At 53.1% G+C, this 17,719-nt stretch overlaps 10 protein-coding genes across 10 annotated transcripts; 4 read left to right on the plus strand and 6 right to left on the minus strand.

Moving 5' to 3' along the window:
- Positions 1-1,516: 1,516 nt before the first annotated feature.
- Positions 1,517-1,840, minus strand: LBRM_01_0300 (putative thioredoxin; the record flags this gene model as incomplete). The annotated part of the gene is made up of 1 exon (XM_001561421.1): positions 1,517-1,840. One exon carries the CDS (start codon positions 1,838-1,840, stop codon positions 1,517-1,519), a length of 324 nt encoding a protein of 107 aa, XP_001561471.1.
- Positions 1,841-3,639: 1,799 nt separating this feature from the next.
- On the minus strand, positions 3,640-4,881 carry LBRM_01_0310 (pseudouridylate synthase-like protein; the record flags this gene model as incomplete). The annotated part of the gene is made up of 1 exon (XM_001561422.1): positions 3,640-4,881. One exon carries the CDS (start codon positions 4,879-4,881, stop codon positions 3,640-3,642), a length of 1,242 nt encoding a protein of 413 aa, XP_001561472.1.
- Positions 4,882-6,575: 1,694 nt separating this feature from the next.
- On the minus strand, positions 6,576-7,094 carry LBRM_01_0320 (conserved hypothetical protein; the record flags this gene model as incomplete). Its single annotated transcript, XM_001561423.1, has 1 exon — positions 6,576-7,094. One exon carries the CDS (start codon positions 7,092-7,094, stop codon positions 6,576-6,578), a length of 519 nt encoding a protein of 172 aa, XP_001561473.1.
- Positions 7,095-7,868: 774 nt separating this feature from the next.
- Positions 7,869-8,048, minus strand: LBRM_01_0330 (conserved hypothetical protein; the record flags this gene model as incomplete). The annotated part of the gene is made up of 1 exon (XM_001561424.1): positions 7,869-8,048. The coding sequence occupies one exon, from the start codon at positions 8,046-8,048 to the stop codon at positions 7,869-7,871; it is 180 nt and encodes a 59-aa protein (XP_001561474.1).
- Positions 8,049-8,612: 564 nt separating this feature from the next.
- Positions 8,613-9,776, minus strand: LBRM_01_0340 (putative acidocalcisomal exopolyphosphatase; the record flags this gene model as incomplete). The annotated part of the gene is made up of 1 exon (XM_001561425.1): positions 8,613-9,776. One exon carries the CDS (start codon positions 9,774-9,776, stop codon positions 8,613-8,615), a length of 1,164 nt encoding a protein of 387 aa, XP_001561475.1.
- A 342-nt stretch (positions 9,777-10,118) lies between these two features.
- LBRM_01_0350 (conserved hypothetical protein) lies at positions 10,119-10,571 on the minus strand (the record flags this gene model as incomplete). Its single annotated transcript, XM_001561426.1, has 1 exon — positions 10,119-10,571. The coding sequence occupies one exon, from the start codon at positions 10,569-10,571 to the stop codon at positions 10,119-10,121; it is 453 nt and encodes a 150-aa protein (XP_001561476.1).
- A 1,142-nt stretch (positions 10,572-11,713) lies between these two features.
- On the plus strand, positions 11,714-12,454 carry LBRM_01_0360 (putative poly(A) export protein; the record flags this gene model as incomplete). The annotated part of the gene is made up of 1 exon (XM_001561427.1): positions 11,714-12,454. The coding sequence occupies one exon, from the start codon at positions 11,714-11,716 to the stop codon at positions 12,452-12,454; it is 741 nt and encodes a 246-aa protein (XP_001561477.1).
- Positions 12,455-12,867: 413 nt separating this feature from the next.
- Positions 12,868-13,503, plus strand: LBRM_01_0370 (conserved hypothetical protein; the record flags this gene model as incomplete). Its single annotated transcript, XM_001561428.1, has 1 exon — positions 12,868-13,503. The coding sequence occupies one exon, from the start codon at positions 12,868-12,870 to the stop codon at positions 13,501-13,503; it is 636 nt and encodes a 211-aa protein (XP_001561478.1).
- Positions 13,504-14,101: 598 nt separating this feature from the next.
- Positions 14,102-14,395, plus strand: LBRM_01_0380 (conserved hypothetical protein; the record flags this gene model as incomplete). Its single annotated transcript, XM_001561429.1, has 1 exon — positions 14,102-14,395. One exon carries the CDS (start codon positions 14,102-14,104, stop codon positions 14,393-14,395), a length of 294 nt encoding a protein of 97 aa, XP_001561479.1.
- Positions 14,396-15,439: 1,044 nt separating this feature from the next.
- LBRM_01_0390 (conserved hypothetical protein) lies at positions 15,440-16,216 on the plus strand (the record flags this gene model as incomplete). The annotated part of the gene is made up of 1 exon (XM_001561430.1): positions 15,440-16,216. One exon carries the CDS (start codon positions 15,440-15,442, stop codon positions 16,214-16,216), a length of 777 nt encoding a protein of 258 aa, XP_001561480.1.
- Between the last annotated feature and the right edge of the window lie 1,503 nt (positions 16,217-17,719).

Here is a 17,719-nt window from a genome sequence, read left to right on the forward strand (position 1 = left end):
CCTTCTTTTTGCACTTTGGGCAAGTAACCGGGGTTTTGCACCTCTTTGGAATGTGTTACGATTGCCATTGGAGGCGGGGGCACCACCATTTCCAACACGAGCGCCACTATGATCACCAACTCGCCCGTAGCCGTGGGAGGCGACGTGGTTGTATTGGGCCTGCGTCCGTCGGACTGCCTCCGCCTCGCGCCGCGCCACCACCTCGTCCTGCACACGGCGCTGCTGGTTCAGCGCCTCCTGCTCGCGGATCTGCAGGCGGTTCAAATGCGCTGCGTTCTGAGGCATTTTCTTCTTGTTTCCTCCTCACCAGAAATACCATCAGCCGGCGAAGCACAGACGCACACACACACACACACACACTCCACACACGGAGTGACAACGGAGGTTTTCTTAGTTCGTCGATGGAGAGAGTGGGGAGAGGACGCGCCCTTTTGGTTATGCGTGGGTGGGTGTGGGTGTAAGTGACGGAGAAGGGAGGAGAGCTATGAGAGTGGGAGCTTGATTAGTTGGCGGGAGCGGAGGAGCCACGTAGATGCGCACACACGCTCGTGCTTGCGGGTGTACGTGTGCTCATGTATGGATGGGAAGGTGACATAACGGTCGATTGGGTTGGGGGAGAGTGGAGGAAGCAATAAGGTGAGAAAAAGGTACCATCTCCGCACCCCCACCTCATGGCACATGCTAGGATGGGATGGTGAGCCGAAATCTGCGCAATGGGGGTATATTAAGTAAGCCCGAGAAGGAAGGAGGGAGGCACAGACGCACACACGCAGTACATCCAGGAGATGCATTAGGCATCCACAATAGCGAGCATATGTGTGTGTGTGTGTGTGTGTGCGTGTAAGTGGATGCGTGTGAACGGTTACAAGCACTTTTCGCTTTTGCTGGAGTAGGGGCGCGTACGGGCGGGCGGAGGGGAAGTATGTGGGTCACCTGCTGCTGCTTCTCCGCGGATCTGCTCTTCTCAGCGCTCGTTTTGCTCTCTCTCTCTCACACACACTTTGTGTCGCCACTACGGTAAGTCCGAGTACGCGACTGCGCTTTACCGATCGGTTCGCGTGTGGCTCTGCAGAGCCGAAAAAGGGGGGGAGAAAATGCCGTCATCGACACTCAGGCAAAACATGAAGTGCCATAGAACGACGACAGGGTCGGCGCAACAAGAACCGGAGGAGGGGCCGAAGATGAGAAGAGCGATCACAACAACGATATCAGCGACAATGACGACAACGCTGACAAGAGAGAGAGAGAGGGAGCCGCAGACGCGAAAACAAAACAGCACACACACACACACACAAAGAGGCAACGGTAAAGGGGGGCTGAGTCGGAAGAAGCGGCAACAATATTAAGAACATAGAGCGCTATGAAGTTGAGCAAAACGATGAGGCGCCACAACACAGAGGAAGGACAGACGCAAAGCCGCTTCCTATGCCTGCCGCCTCTGCAGATATCCGCGCTTGTGCACAGTCCCCGCCCCACACGCAGACACGCACATACAACAATACTGACGCGTCCACGCTCACGACTTGTTCGCCTCTTCTCGTATCCTTGCCTTGAGCTGCGCTAAGTCTGCCCCGATGACATACCCGAGCATCTGCCCCGCCTTCACCAGCATGAAGGTCGGCAGCTGCATCACTCGGCACTTGGTTACGATTTCCGTGTTGTTGTCTGCGTCCACCTTCGCAAAGCGCACATTCGAAAACTCGTAAGTGAGCCTGTCCAGATCCTTCTCGATGGTCTTGCATGGACCGCACCACACCGCGCTAAAGCACACGACGGTGAGAGTGGGCTCGTTCGCGATTTCACGGAACTGCTCCACGCCATACACCTCCGTAAAGGGCATCTTTTTTTTTTGGGGGGGGGGGCCGTTGTTTTCACTTCTCCTGCACTGGAACCCTAAGCTGTAGTGGGGAGTAGGCCGTGTGTGGGTGTGGGTGTGTGAGGGGATGCGTAAGGGCTGCAGCTACATCAACCTTTGCTCGGGTTTGTGTATGTATGGGTGGTGTGTGTGTGTGTTGGGGGGGGGGGGGGGGGGGGGCCGAGCGTCTGCGGGGCTGAGCAGACCACACACAAAGGCGCGTGAGCCGGAAGGCGGAGGAGGACGATAGAGCGGGTAGCTCGTCGCTTACGAAGAGAGTTGGAGAGCGGGGGAGAGGCAGCAAGTTGCTGCTGTTGCTTCTCCGTCTTTCTACCTTTTTCGTATGCCCTCCTGCTGCGCGCGCTCTCGCGTTTTCCCTCGCGATCTGCTGTCCTGTGCACACAGGCACCCTTAATACAGGCGCACACAGATCGCTGAGCAGAGAGAGAAACGCCAATAGAGCCACACCGCGATCCCACCTCGTCTAACGTGTACGTGTGCGCGCCCCCTTCTCACTCGTTCTCTCAGCCTGCTCGTCGCCTTCTCTCCCACAAATATCCCTTCGCTGTGCGCATTCATGCATGCGTAGGTGGTAATTTCGCACGTTGCGTGCGGACGCGCCAAGGTGGTGGGCAAAGAACGTTACGTGCATAGAGAGAGTGAGTGAGGGAGTGAGGGAGTGAGTGAGTGAGGGAGTGAGGGAGTGAGTGTGAGTGAGAGAGTGAGGGAGTGAGTGTGAGTGAGAGAGTGAGGAGGGGGCACAGTGGAAACAGGTCCTGCATCGTCTGCGCGGAGAGGCAGGGGGGGGGGGAGATGCAGCGGGCAGGTCCAACACGCGTGGGCGTGTGCGTGCGTATGTGTGCTAAACCCGTCCAAAGGAAGTCTGCCACACACCCCTTCCTCTTTTCCACATCGAGAGGCACACACAAACGCCACGTGGAGACGAAAAGGCGGCAGAGGACGCGGGAGCAAAGGGGTCGAGCGTATCAGCAGCCCCGAGGCAGACCAGCGTGTCTGGGTGTATGAACCTACGTTGAAATAGTTGGGCTCTCATTCCCTCCGGCTCCCCGCCCCTAACCCCCTCGTGCAATCCCTACTGCACAAGTGTGTGCACGCCGCAGAAGTCCGCAGAGTGGGGTGGGCTTAGCACGCCCCCGCTGCCGTCTGTGCGCGCGGCGGTGGTGCGTGACGCAGAGACGGCAGAGAGAAAGAGAGAGAGAGAGAGAGCGAGAGGTCGGAAGGATGGCAGAAGGCGCGGTAGGGGAGGTGTGGGGAGCCTCTGCGCACGCACACTGCTTCGCTTTTCGTTTCTCAGTTTTTGGTTCGTTGTTACGTGTGCATGTCACGCACACACACACACACACACTCCTCTCCTCGAGGCATTGCAGTGAGCTTTCCCTGAGCCTGGTGTTGCGTAGACACCGCACGAGCCCCCCGCGTCGCTCGACGAGGCGCAGGCGCGGGGATGGCGAAAACGACCCGCAACCGCCTTCACAGCACGTCTCCCTCGTCTTGTTCTCACGCAGGCGTTTGATGCACGTGCGTGTGGGTGTGTCTGTCTGAGAGGGCAGGCGGGGGGGGGGGAGGAGGAGCCACCTCCCAATGAACGCGCGCGCGGAGAAACCTGCGGCGCGAGGAAGACGGAGAGAAGAATGGCGAGAAATGAAAGAGGGAGGGGGGGGGGCGTCGAGAGCAGCAGCAAAACATCTACACAGCGCACGCCATCTCGGCATACCCTCCCCCGTCCCACATTCCACCTCTCCGGCGCCCCCATCTCTCTCCCGTCAACCAGGGATAAGCGGATCGTCAGCATCTACTGGCCACCCCAGCCGCTTGAATGTCTTCTCCATGTGCTGCGGTAGCGGCGCCGTGACGCAGACAAACGCCCCAGCGCCGTTCTTGTAGGGAAGCTGAATTTTGCGATGATGGAGGTGCAGTGGGACATCTTTGCGGGCAGGGTCCCAGAAGAGCGACAAGGAATGTGGAAAGGCGCTCTCGCCACCATACTTGGCGTCGCCGAGGAGTGGTGCTCGCAGCGCGTGGGCGGCCATGATGCGCTCCTGATGCCGCCGCGTCGTGAGCGGGTAAAAGGAGATGAAGCTGCCGAACTCCAGAGCGGAAGCGTTCACGACGAACTCGGCGATCCCCACCTTGGAGTTCGCTGTGGGGGCGGGGCGAGCAACAATAACGTCGCCGCCCTGCCCCTTCTGAATCTCGAAGTGCATGCGAATGCGGCCGAAGTTGACGGGCGGCTTTCCAACCGCGAAGCCCCAGTACACACTGTTCGGTACGACGCGTTTCACAAACATGCGGCCCAGCATGCGATGCGCGTTCGCGCTGCGCGCCAGCAGAACGCACCCGCTCGTTTCAGCATCGAGGTTGTGACACACAATTGGCATCTGCGTGTTGGTGTACCGCCACGCCGGAAGCAGGTCTGTGATGTTCATGGCGAGCGGGTCATGCGTTGGCATGATCGGCACGCCACTCGGCTTGTTGATCACGACGACGTGCTCGTTCTTGAAGAGCACCATCTCCTGCGCCATCTCGCGCGCCTTGGCAGAGAGGTGAAATTTCTGCCGCCGCTCCCGCTGCTGCGATGTCGACAAGCTCTGCAACTCTACCCCACTCGGCGGCGCGAGCTGACGCCCCCAGAAGCTCGCTGTCGGCACGACGACGAGCTCATCGAACTCAAGACGATCCGTCAATCGAGTGTACCGCCTCTTCCCATTTCTCCGGTAGCGGTAGATGTGCCCCTGCTGCACCAGCCGCTTCACCGTCTCATAGTCCCACTCCGGGTGGTGCTGAGTAATAAAGTCGTCCACCCGCTGGCCGAACCAGTCTTGTGTGACTACGTGGTACTGCAGTTCATTCGACTTGCGCGACAACTCCTCACGTGCCTGCAGAGAGAGCGGGATATGCTGTCTACGCTGCTTCTCTACCGGGGCTTTCTGCGGCACCGGCTCCACATCCGACAGATGCTTGAGAAAAGACGGCTGCCATGCCCGCCGCAGGGAAAGACGCCGCATAGGACGTTATGCTTGCAAAAAAAAAACAGAGAGCGGATAGGGTAACGCGCAAGCACGCAAAGGCCCTGACAAAGTGCTCGACTGGATAAGCTAGGATGCCTCACCACCGAAAAGGAATGCTGTGGCCACGAAGGGGGTAGCGGGGAGGCCGATTCGCCGCGCCACCACCACCACACCACGCGAGGCACGAAGAAGCGACACACGTCGGCGAAGCCGACGTGTGTGTGCGTGGGTGCGTGGGTGTGTGTGTGTGTGCTTCAAGCGGGGGAAAAGCGCTTGAGACGGGGGAGCAACAAAAAAAAAGGAGTACTACGAAAAGATCAGCAAAACGGCGGTGTGGGAAGGGGGGAGGGGAGGCGAGGGGAGGGGGGGTCGATATTAGGGGAGAGGAAGAGGGGAGAGGGCAGGCAGAGAAAAGGATGCGCGAAGGAGGGACACGCGAAAGCAAAGAAAGGGAGCCAAAACGCACTGGGTGCCGGAGTGCTGGGCAGAGGGGCTAAGAGAACATCACCTACCGCGAGGGGCGGCGGCGCCAAGGTACACGCAAGCGCATCCAATAAGCGGCGCATTAGCAGCAAGAGGCCCACTCAAGCACACAATGCTGCTGTTTCTACATGCTGGCACGGCCCCAATGACGAGGAGAGGGGGAGACACCTCAGCGCGTGGCATCGCCAGGGCCCGCCACCCCCACTCCCTCTCTGTGTGGCGAAGCCACCCGCAGTCCCCCATCCCTGCCAATGCCGAGCCGCCTCTGGGAGTGCCAGGGCCCCGCACCTACGGCCTAGGGGGGTGGGAGGGGGCGGGGATCAGAGCGACTGACCGCCACGGATGTCGGCGGCCAGGGCCCGGATGGCGTGGCGTCGGAGCGACCTGCGACCGTGACCACGCTTGCGCCACCCGCATGGTCGGCAGAGTGTCGGCGTGACTCGAGCGCATCTCACCGGGCCCTCGCAGCCCACTGGCGTGGGGGAGCCCGGGCCACCCCGAGGCGTGCACCAGGTGGCGACCGTCATGATGCGGGTGCGGCTGCGGGGCGGCCTGCGGAGCGGGGGTGGGTGGGCACCACTTGAGGCAGGGGCCGTGCACCGATGACTGCGTCGCGGTACCGCCGTGCCGCGTGTCTACGGCTGCCTCTGTGGCGCAAAGGCCTGGGGTGAGGGGTGGGTGAGGCAGAGTGGAGTGAGGAAGAGGTCACTGCTGTGTTGCATGACAGAGAGTGGGGCACGTTTGAGAAAAAGGCAGGGAGAGGGAGGCCTTTCCACGTTTTTCCTCTACTACTTCTCCGGCTCACTCACATGTGCACTCGTCACCGCTGCTGCCACCCCGAGAAGACGGAAACAACGATGTAAAGAAAAGCACACCCCATCCTCTCACTCTCCTTCCCTCTTCCATTTTGTTTGTGCCGACACAAACAAAATGGAACTCGCTTGCATCGCCGCTCCATTTGATGGCTACACCTTCGTGGGACGCGTTCTGGGCATTGTTGTTTGTTTGGTTATAGCGGCCTCTCTCTCTCTCTCTCTCGCTTAGAGGCACAAAGGTGCTTCATGAACTTGAAGAGCGGTGTCGATCAGAGCGAGGGAATAGTTGACGGGGCTCTGTATTCAGAATCCTTAGTTTTTTGCGTTTCGCCGTTACCGTAGAGAAGGGGAAATAGTCTAGCCCTGAGAAGAGCAACAGCGAAAAGAGGGGGTTTACTTCGAGTTTGCGGTTTCTTCAGCCGCCCCCAGAGCATTACCGAGAGGCGCTGCCCCCAAGTCCTCCATCATGTGCACGTACTTGGGCGCATAGTCGTGCTTCCATGCTCGAATCGCGTCGGGAGCCTGCACCTTGAACGCCTCCATCTTGCTAGCAACGCGCTTTTCATGGTACTTAAGCAGCTCTCCGCGGAGGTACATGATGCGATAGCGCTGGTAGTTTTCCTCCCGATTGACTTCCTGCGCGCAGTCGTTCATAGCATCGCGATGGGGATAGCATAGCTTCATATTGTACGGTTTTTGGCTGTTCACACACTGCTCATACTTTTGGATGAAAGAAATGCACTTGCGTGTCGTTTCCTCCTTCATGCGCTGCAAGATACCATCATGGATTCGATGCTGCAGATGGCGCTGCACCTCTGGCGGGGTGCGCGCCATCATTTCCTCCAGCTCTGCATTCAATATATTATCCGTGTCATCATAGCCTATCTGATCTGATTTGTCGTACGTGGACATGTTTTGCTGGTAACTAAATTGTTGTTGTTGTGTGTGTGTGTGTGTGTGTGTGTCGAAGATGCACAATAAATGAAAAAAAAAAAAAGAAAAACGCGGACGTCGAGAACGAGATGGTAGTGCGCGGTTAGCTCTACCTGCTAAGCAGGCGACGGAGAGTAAAGCATCTTTCCAACATATGACGTTGGGTGGATACCATGGAAGTCACGACTCTTTACAAATGTCTTGTCCTCCATCAGCTACGTCTAGACGAAACAAGTGAGGTTGGAAAAGAAAAGCAACCAAAAGAGAAGAGCATGCGTATTCCTGCAGCCATGAAACGATCGACAAGTGCATTCGCATAATTTGGGTTTTCCTCTCGTTGCTTTGTTTTCATGCATAACCTATGAAAGATGCAAAAGCACTAAGCTCCTTCACTTGCAGCCATGCACTGCAAAGCAGCCGCTTGCATGCACCGTTCATCGCTCAGTGGCGCCTTGACAGCGAGATAATTCACGCCCATTTGTGATTTAGCTGACCGAACATGCACTCTAACAAAAAAAAAAAAAAAGAAAAAAAAAGAGCAAAGGCACGTTGTTTGCATATCACGCCTGGGAAGTGGAGTGAAGCGTCGGTTACTATCAAATCAGAAATTCTGAATATTTGACAGAATTCGGCAGCGATTCCTTTTTGGCAGCAAACAAACATGACATCAGAAAGAGCTAAGGGAGTACAACAGGCACCCATATTTGCTTCAGAAATGTACAAACAGCGGCATAGCAGGTTGGTTACAAAAGGTCACGAGCCCCCAGCGTTCTTGCGCTCATCCGCAGCAGCCTGCTTCTGGCGCATCCTCTCGGCATCCGCCTCCTTGCGCGAAGCGTAGGAAAGACCATTGTCACGATGACCTTTGCTTTTCTCCTGCTGCTTCTTCATGTTCTTCTCGCGCGCAAGATCGCGCTGGTTGCCACGGGTCATTGTTCTTGCCCAAGGGGAGCAATGAAGGAGGCTTAAGAGCTGAGTCTGCGTGACAGGTAATTTGGTAAACTGTACGAAGTATACTTCTTTGCTGTGGTACGTGACGTCGATATTGGTTTTTTTTTTCGTTGGTTGGTTGTGAGATGACTAAAAGGTGGATAAGAAAGAACATGTGATGTGCCTGTCCGCGAGGAAAGCAACCTTTTCTTCATTTTTTCTCGCGCATTGGTATGACCGCATTTCCAGCAAAATCCACACTCCAGCATGAAGGCGATAGCCTTGGAAGAGCTTGTGGAGGGAGGCAACAATGTCCCAAAGTTTCTCTGATGCATGAGTCAACCCCTGCTGTTACCAAAGGAGGACTTGAGGAGAAGCAGCAAATACTTTTCTTTTCGTCCGTTCTCGGAATAGGTGAGGTGACAATAATGCCCACGCGTCCATCACACCCTGCTAGCTGTATCCCCTCTAACTGTACTGTGAATTGTTCGCTTTTTGTTGTTTTCCCTCTTCAATCAGAACAATTGTTTTTCAAACACAACTGTAGAGAATTGAAATTGCGGCTACTCACAAAAGACTCCGCGTCCCCTCAGCTAGGAATTCGGATAGCACTGGCACCAGCTTCTTGCGAGAAATAGAAGGGTCGCTGAGAGAGTACGAGGTGTACTCGTATGATCCGTCCGCCGTTGGGCACTTCGTGATCTTGGTAAATGATAAGCCACTCGGAGCCTCCGTCACAAAGGAAGCAAAGACTGACATTGTATCAGGTTTTGCACAAAAAGCGATTTCGCGAGAGTGCTTGCCGCTGGCTTGACCAGAAAATGTGAAGACTAGCACATCCAGCTGGTGTTGCTCCATGTACTTGGCAGCCTCCTCCACAACCATGTTAACAGAGAAATGGCCTTCTAACTGCTTACATGTGCACGGAACACTACTAGTTCCCGTCGACATAACACCCTTCTTTGTCCTGGCTTTGAAGTTGAACTGCTTGTAATCCCGCCTCAAGATTTCTGGAACACTAAGTCCCAGTACGTCATCCTTCCACTTTGACAGCTTCGCAAAGAGAGTTGCGGCATCAGTACCCTCAACGCTCTCCTTGACACGCAGCCACTCATATGCAGCGATATCCTCTGGTGTCACTTTTTTTTGTGCCGGCTCAAAGTTCACTGTGTCCAAAATAATCGGAGCCGTTAGGAGCGTGGGGCACATAACATCTTCGCCGCATTCGCGGTAAAGCTCCGTAATGAGTGTGCAAGCGGATCCGACACACCGCAGAATTCTTAGTTTGACTGCAGTATCGATGTACTGCTGCTCATCGAAGTGATGGTCCACTACCCCGACAACCCTGGAGGCGAGATTGCTTTGATTTTCCCTCAGCTTATTATGGTCATAAAGAACAACAGAAGCGTTGAGAGCAGCAATATCGATAAAGTTATCCGCAAACTGCCCCCTCTGCACCGACATCAAGAGTGATGCATCGATCCCGAGCTCCGTGAAGAGCTTCGCGACATCGTTGCGCAGACCGAAATCCTCTTTTGGAAAGTTCAGCACAGGTACAGGGTTCTCAAAGCCAAATTTAGGTTGCTTGTCAAAAAGAATGGCTAGGTATATGCAGCCGACAATGCTATCCATATCGCCTCCCTCGTTTCCCTGCACCACTGTCAGCGGCTGCACTTTGCCGGCCACCTTCTTGAGGCAGCGGCGCAAGAAGTCGTTGATGATGCCAGACATTTCAAAACCTATGAATCATGGAGTTGAGAAAAGAGGAGTAGCTATGCTGAACTAGTGTAGTACCTCATGGAGAGTTATTCGTGTCATTTCCCTGCCCAGAGTGAGGTCACCACCCCAGAAAAAATGGGGAAGAGGTAGAACAAGATCCTGCTCACATTTTCCTCAAAAAATGTGCGTGATGATCCATTTTTTTTTTTTCGTCGTCAAATCTGTCTACTTATCAGTGCATTGAAAAATTCAGATTCTATCTCGGTGCCAGTGCATCTCCCTCTGTGTTGCGAAAAACAGCATCAGCAGAGCATACATGAAGTTGTCATTGCAATACAGCTTTTTGCGGCAGCCTTACACCACCCAGCCACAACTCTTAATCCGTTCAGGGAAAGAACCCTTTTCCATCAAGCGCTGACTGATGCGCTTCAGATATGGATAGGTAGTGATGCAAATGGGCAGCTGAACGGGTGTCCATAGCGACATAAACAGCGACGCCGCTGTGAAGTTTGCGACGAGTCGCGCGCTCAAAGTGATCCGTTCGTCAAAAAATGACCACCTTTTTCCTTCGATTGAGTTCAGGTCTATGTATTTCGAGGCTCCGACAAATTTCAAAAATCCAATAAGGTCATCTTGCCCAAAGTAATCGTAGTGTAGCAAGTACGTCAGCAAGCAAACGAGGGTTTCATTTGTGATAAAGTAGTAGAGCGCCAAAGGTACGCCGTGCTCAATGGCTACAGTCCTCATGGACATTCTACGCGCTTGGAAAGTGAGAGGGCGCACCGCACGAATATGCGTGAACAGCATGTGAAACTTGCCCCAGGCTACTGTGAAATCGCCCTTTGTGAGCGGTGACGCGTGCAAAAAGACCGGAGAAGAGGCAGTGAAGCGAAAAGAAAAGGATGTCGAAAGCAAACGGCGGGGGGAATAAGTGCACTGTATTTTATCCAGCGCTTTGGGCCAAGCAGACACAATCGTACCAGCAGATCGGCATGGCACCACCACAAAAACTGAGTCTTGGTGACCCCCACGCACCTGCGCCAGTTTCCGCGAAGAAAAACGGCAAGAACGGTTGCATGATGTACCGGTCCCCCCCCCCCGACAACAGGTTGCCTCCGAGATTAACTGCAGGCGTGCAACATACCAAGTTGATTGCGGGACACCACATGAGGAAAACAGTTGTGCAGCGAGTCAGGTTAAGTCGACTTGCTGTATTCTTCTGAACGTGCAAAAACGCAAGACTTGTCACTGGTTCGGCACCGACCTTTAGATCTTTTAGAGAAAGGGCTAAAAAACGTAAGCTCCTGCAGTTTAACCTTCCCCCAATGAGATATTATTTAACTCTCACAAGTGAAGCCTGAGCACATCCTTTGTACAAAATGCGCTCGCGCTCTCTTTGCACAGGGAGAGTCTTCTTGGTCGCTGCTGCGGAAAAGAAAACCTCGAATGCAGTACTGACAAAAAGACTGGCTTTGCTCCACAACTTTGATTTTTGATCCCTTCAGTCTTCTCGCCTTCTTCCTTCTGCTTTTTTTTTTGATGTTGCTGTCGTTGGCCTTCTCTCATTAAAACAGCAGCTCGCATACATGCACGTAAGTTAAAGGTAGGCTTTTGCAAAAGCCCTGTTACTGTTTTTCCATTATAGAATTACGAGTGCTGGTGATAAAGTCATGAAGCAATCCGTCTCCCTCGGTGCCGACCACCGGCTGGAGGCTACCACCTCAGACTGTGTCAGCTGTGTTCGCTTCTCCCCAAAAGAATGTCCGATGCTCATGACCGGTGTTGCCTCGTGGGACGGAACTTGCTCTGTTTGGCAAGTTGCACGGAATCCCGGTGGAGCAGTCATATCTCAGCCCAGCTGGACCACAACACACGACAGTCCTTTGCTCACTATGTCCTTCTCTGCTGATGGACGCGTCTTTTTCGGAGGCTGCTCGAAGACGGCAGTTATGTGGGACCTGAATTCGAGTCAAAAGGCGGTCGTTGCGTCACATGATTTGCCAATTAGCTGTCTCGATTTTCTGACTCTTCCACAGACGATGAGCCAGGTGCTTATCACCGGGAGCTGGGACGGCAAGTTGCGTTGGTGGGACCTGAGGCAGCAGAACTTTGTGAGGGAAGATAACTTGGGGGAGCCTGTGTTCGCTCTCGATGCACAGAAAACAGTTCCAATGTTGGCTGCTGCAACAGGTCGACTTGCTCATGTTTATGACGTGCAACAGATGCAGAAGGTCAACGAACTCAAACTCCCCGACGTTATGAAATTTAATCTCCGCTGCATCACGTGCGCCCCACAGTACGACGGAGTCGGAGTCGGTTCCTCAGAGGGGCGAGTCTCCTTCCTCAACTTGAAAGATGGTCAAGGGTGCACATTCAAGGCGCACATCATTAGCGAAAAGTCCCACTATATTCTAAATCAGACCAATTTTTGTGTGCACCACCCTACGCTGCCAATTCTCCTGTCCGGTGGAGGCGATGGTAATTTGACGCTCATCAACCGTGTCGATCGCAAAATCGTCAAAACACTTCACTGCGAGCAAAAAGTAGGCACTCAAGCGATCCCAATATCGGCTGGCGACATCAGCGTGGATGGATCTCTTGTTGCCTATGCGCATAGCTATGATTGGGCTATGGGTAAGAGTGGCTACAAAAACCAACCAACCTCAGTGCACATTCGGCCGTTGTCGTGAAAAAAATCATCTGCACTTCCCTCAGAGGTGCCCTGTGATTTCAGTTGCTTCAATTCGCCTTCTCCCCTATCCTTGTTCGTGGTGCAGGTGGTTGATTGCCTTTCGTAATGCATGACATGTTCGACTCTGATATTTAAAGAATATATTCGAGGAGAAAAAAAAATATTATTTTTTCCTTTGTACAACACTAACTAACCTTTCTGCTCCTCTGGATGCACGCCGAAAATCAACCTAATCTGAGGCAGATAGTTTCCTGCACTTCAAGCCCTCAGTGCTGTGCCTACTAACTCCTTATTATCTCCATATTGTCTCTGCTCTTTCATGTTATCTCATTGCATGGGCATGTCACTCGCGTTATGAAATATTCGCTTGCTATACGCATATACATAATAAAGGTATATTTATAGGTTCTCATGATGTCCTCTACAGTGTACAATTTCGGTTATGAGCTGGCCTCAAAGCAGGTACGTGTGTACCAGACCAATGATGTAGGAAGCGTGTATCGTGCCCTCACAGCTAATCTTCAGGAATACCTGGCATACGAAGGTATTCAGGAAGAGGACCCGACGTCTCTGAAGAACATGTTTGTCAAAGTGCTCACTGTAGGTTTTGGCCTTGCAGTGTATGTGCTTTGCAAGTCGCATGCTTCTGGGGTACTGCTTACTGGATCTTTTCTCTTTTTTGGCGCACTTGTAGCGTTTCAGTTAGTCTGTTCTATCCTACAACACAATGGAAATATAATTTTTATAGGTTCGGGAAGAGTGGTTGAAGATCAACAGAGGGGACAGAAACCGTGTTTCCGTAAGCTAAAGAATCAGCGCATCTGCATTCGTTTGACTCAGGAAAACGTGTTTATCCCAGTGGTTAAGTTCGAGGTGCAGCTTATCGGACCGTCTCGAATGTTTTCACCGCCTACTGTTTATAGTCGAGTTGAAAAAACAGTGCAGTATGGTCAATTTTTCGGATCCACCGGCTTCTTCTTTCCGCCTGCGCTACAGGAGCTTATTGACGGGATGTTGGAGGCGGTTGCCTCGAAGAAACAGAGGTAAGCGAACTATCACTGTTGGAGAGCCGTCTCCTTCCATGGGGTTCTTCGCCACTATGCTGGCAGCAAACCTTTTGTCGTCGTTCACTTTACATATTTTAATGGGCGTTTTGTGTTTTATCTTCTTTCGTCATCTGTAGCAAAGTCGAGGCACCGCATAACGAAAAAAAAAAAATACTCAGTAATGATTAAGCCTGCAGTGCAGCCTCCACTTCCGTAAGATGAAGTTTTTCTGCGACCCCACTGTAAGTAAATAATGCATGCTACCTGACTTGCATTCAACAAGAGAATTACTCTAGTAGCCAATGCATGGTGTATATTATTCCCTGTACTCCCGCCTGCTGTGTATGCGAACTCTCTCTCTCTCTCTCTCTGCCTTGTGTGGTCTCTTGGCACGCTCTTCCCTTTCCTCTTCTTGGGGTGTTTGCTATCTTTTTTTCTTGCTTTTCTAACATTTTGGTAGTCATTGTAGTAATATGCACTGAATACTTGACTCTCCTCAGTTGTGAATTTTTTTTTTTTGCTTGGTTTGTTTTATTTGTTATTTTTGCCTCGACGCAGAAAAAAAAAAAGCACGCCACATCAAACAAAACGACGAAAATATGGTGTCCCAGAATTTGGTGCGCTACATTGGCTACGCTGGTGCTGCCGCCAACTGGCTCATACCCATCGCCGGGATTATGAATCTTCCAACCCGACCTATGTCTGACATTGATCCAGTTATGACGAGCGTTATGTGCGTCTATAGCATATTCTTTATGCGGTGGTCTGTCGCTATTCGTCCAGCGAACTATCCGCTTTTTGCGTGCCACGCCACAAACAGCACAGTGCAAGCTGTCACGTTGAGCCGCTGGTGCTACGGCATTGCAACGAAGCCAAAGAAGGCCATTGTGTAAGACGTTTTCGTCTGTTTTTTTTTTTTGTGTGTGTGCCCTCCTCTACTTTCCCCTTCTGTCATCTAGCCAATGAGCTTAGCTCAGTTTCACGTGGCGAACTTGACATAGATTAGGGTAAAAAAAAAAAATTTCAACGCTGCTAGGCGCCCTCTCTTTGCAATAAGCCTGTTTTTCATTTGTCAATGATCGAACTTGGCGTCAGTAGTCCTGATTCTCAATTCAGCTTCTTGTTGCTTTGTCAGAAATATATATCCCAAGGACTTCAAAAGGGTGCTTGTCGAGGAGCACGTGCTTTGAAACGAGCTACGTTATGAGGGGAAATTTCTTCAACGTGCCGCTTCCCCTACATTTTTGTGTGTTAATTCTTATGCTCCTGCGTTAATTAACAATATGAATTAGGGGCCAGTAAGAATGATCGCCATCGAAGGAGGGCGCAAAAAAAAAAAAAGATAGTTGAAATTATGTGTTGGGAAGTCCACTCTGAGAACAGTAGCCATGATTCTGAGAATGCGAAGATGCCCCTTCCTCAACCTCAGCCCTCTGCATTTCCGACAAGCAGCAGCTCTCAGCAATCAGTGCACTTGGGTACTCTAGATTCTTCTACATCTGTACGCATTCAGATTGACTGGAAGGGCTTGCCGAGTCGCCCGCTAGCGGCTTCTTTTTCTTTCCTTGCGCCACATTTTGCGTTTTTCTCATCCCTGGATAAATCAAATCTCAAGAGCATTATTTTTATCTTGACCGATATGCGCATCTGTAGATATTGCCGCAAACACAACATTATTTCTTCTTCCTTTTACCCACTTTCTCTCTCTCGTATTTACCTCCTCTCCACGCTCCACGCACGCCACACGGACAGTCAGCACTCACTTGTGTACACGTAAGCATATATATACATATATATATATATATATATGTATATATATATATATATATATATATATATAGCTTAATTCTTTTCATCTTCCTCGGGGCTCTCTTGATGCGAAGGGATCCAAAACACGAAACGTAGTCTGAGCGGTATTTCTCTTACCCCCTCAAGTAATGAACAATAGTGCCGTTGAGCTGCAGCGAGCGAGACGTCGCTATAAGGTGCTCCTTCGTGAGCGTGAGGCGCTAGCGAGCCGTGGCACCAGCGATCCTGTTGTCGAGGACGAAATTCACAAACTAGAGGCCAATCACACAGGGCTAAGGCCACCTTCGTCGTCACCACTGCCAGACCACTCTGTTGCTACATCTGTACCAGTAGCAACCTCAGCATCTAGCGAGGAACTCGCTAAACCATCTTCGTATGTGGCGCGCTCCGTCTCGCCGTCGACTAAACTGCACCTGAAAACTCTCACGCTGCAGCCTCGCGTCTCGAAGGACAAGCTGTGCGTTGGGACTTTGGTCGCAGAGCAACAGACACACGTGACACCATCGAGGGTAGACGAACAACCCTTAGCTATGCTTAGCGGCCGTCTTGTTCTTTTCTTCCTCCGTTTGTTCAATGAATCACACCAAAAGTCGTTCCTGGGGTGTTGGAACTGCGTGGCCATCGTCGCCCTTTCGGTAGCCGTCGCCGTGTTGCACTGCACGGTGCTGGACCCGTCGTCCACAGTCGGCACCCTCATAACACCCTCTCTCTTGTGCTACCTCGTACACGCCAACAACCTTGCCGTCCTGTACACACAGCGGAGACAACAGCTGAGTCTTCCCATGTTTATTGTGTACGTCTGTTTCGACGCTGTTCCGTCGCTTGCGCTCGACTTGGTCGTCTACAACCTCTCCTTGACACTGATGGGGTTCTACGGTGTTCGCCCTGTGTCCTTCGTTCGCTGAACGCGACACATTCTCTGCGAAACGCCTGCTTAATAGCGCGAACGTACTTTATGCTGCCGGTGGGAGTTTTTTCCCGTTTCGTTTCCTCTCCTTTTCTTTTGGGTGGGCCTCGTTGCCCATCTTGTAGCGTAGGGACGCGCATGTTACCGCCACTGGGCCCCGCCGCGTGTGCCTCGCGCTTCCGTTCGCTGATGCTCATGGCGGATTGGAGCATCACACCGAAGTGGACCAGCTTGCAAAATTGGCAGTGTATACCAGCGGCACCGACGTCAAACTGCATTGAATCACAGGGTCGCTCATCGCTCTGTGGCCAGGCCGACAAACTCACTGCACCGTAATACACGATGCGGCGCGCTACGGCAAGAGCTACTGGGCAGTAACCGTCCCGCACCAAAGAACAAGGGGTGTTGAGGTTACAAAACAACAGGAAGACCATCCTCGCCCAGCTCCGCAAAGGCGCCTCTCCGAGCTGTGGATTCCTACAGCAGCGGGCGACTGACAGTGGCAGCATGGCGTGCAGGTGGTGCGCTGCCAGCTGTCAGTCACTGACGTTGTGTTTTACCTCCCACCTCCGCCTGTGTTTGCCAGGAGGCCGTCCGACCCGACGTTATGCCCCCGATATGCCGTACGAGATGTGCGGACCCCTCGAGGCTCAGAGCATACTTTGGGTGCGATGTCATTATCCTGCGCGCCGTGTTGTGAGTACATCTGTCTCACTCGCGCCGCAATGGATTTCCTCGGTAGGGTATAGCCACTGCTGCCCCCCCTTTGTGCTCCTTCAGGAGGATAGGCTGCTGCGTGCTCTTTTTATGCTCAAGGCACATGCCTATGCACGCGCTCCTTCCGCTTGACACATTCACTCCTGCCAAGGACGTGCGGATTCAGAAGGCTGAGCGGCCCTATTGCCACATACTTATAGCGACGTCCCATGTTTCGCTGAACGTGCGGTGCGGACACACCACTCAGAGACGTTTCCCATTACATGGGTGGACGCGGAGGCTGCAGAGACAGCGAGCCTTCCTCCTCCTCCTCCAGGCAACAACACCGTCCTGGAGCACCGCCCCCGACGATGCAAACACGCGAGCGCTGTGTAGCCCAGCTGGCATGGCGTATCGCATCCGAGCAAGTCATCCCGACGTCAGAGAAGCACGCGGGATCGACGGGAAGGGCGCGAGGAGGTGCATGACGATCAGCGCCAAAGCGCATGCGTGCGAGACATGCGGCGTCTCCTACATCCGACCGCGTGAACTGAGGAGGCACAGGTGCCGGGTGCATGGCGAGAGCACCCCGAAGCACACCGCCGAGTTCACCAGACGCCGATGTGGAGAGCTTCCACCCCAAATTATGAAATGCCGCCGCGACTCGAAGTGGCTCAGGGAGAAATATGGCATACAGCCAGGCTGCAGGACCTCAGAGGGCCCTGGCCTGAGGCTGGCCGACTTCCTCGCTGAGCTCATCCGGCATGCGCCCAGACCAGCGCCTGTTACCCGCACGACCGACGCC

This window comes from Leishmania braziliensis, chromosome 1 (genome assembly GCF_000002845.2).
Source record: "Leishmania braziliensis MHOM/BR/75/M2904 complete genome, chromosome 1".
NCBI lineage: Eukaryota > Euglenozoa > Kinetoplastea > Trypanosomatida > Trypanosomatidae > Leishmania > Leishmania braziliensis.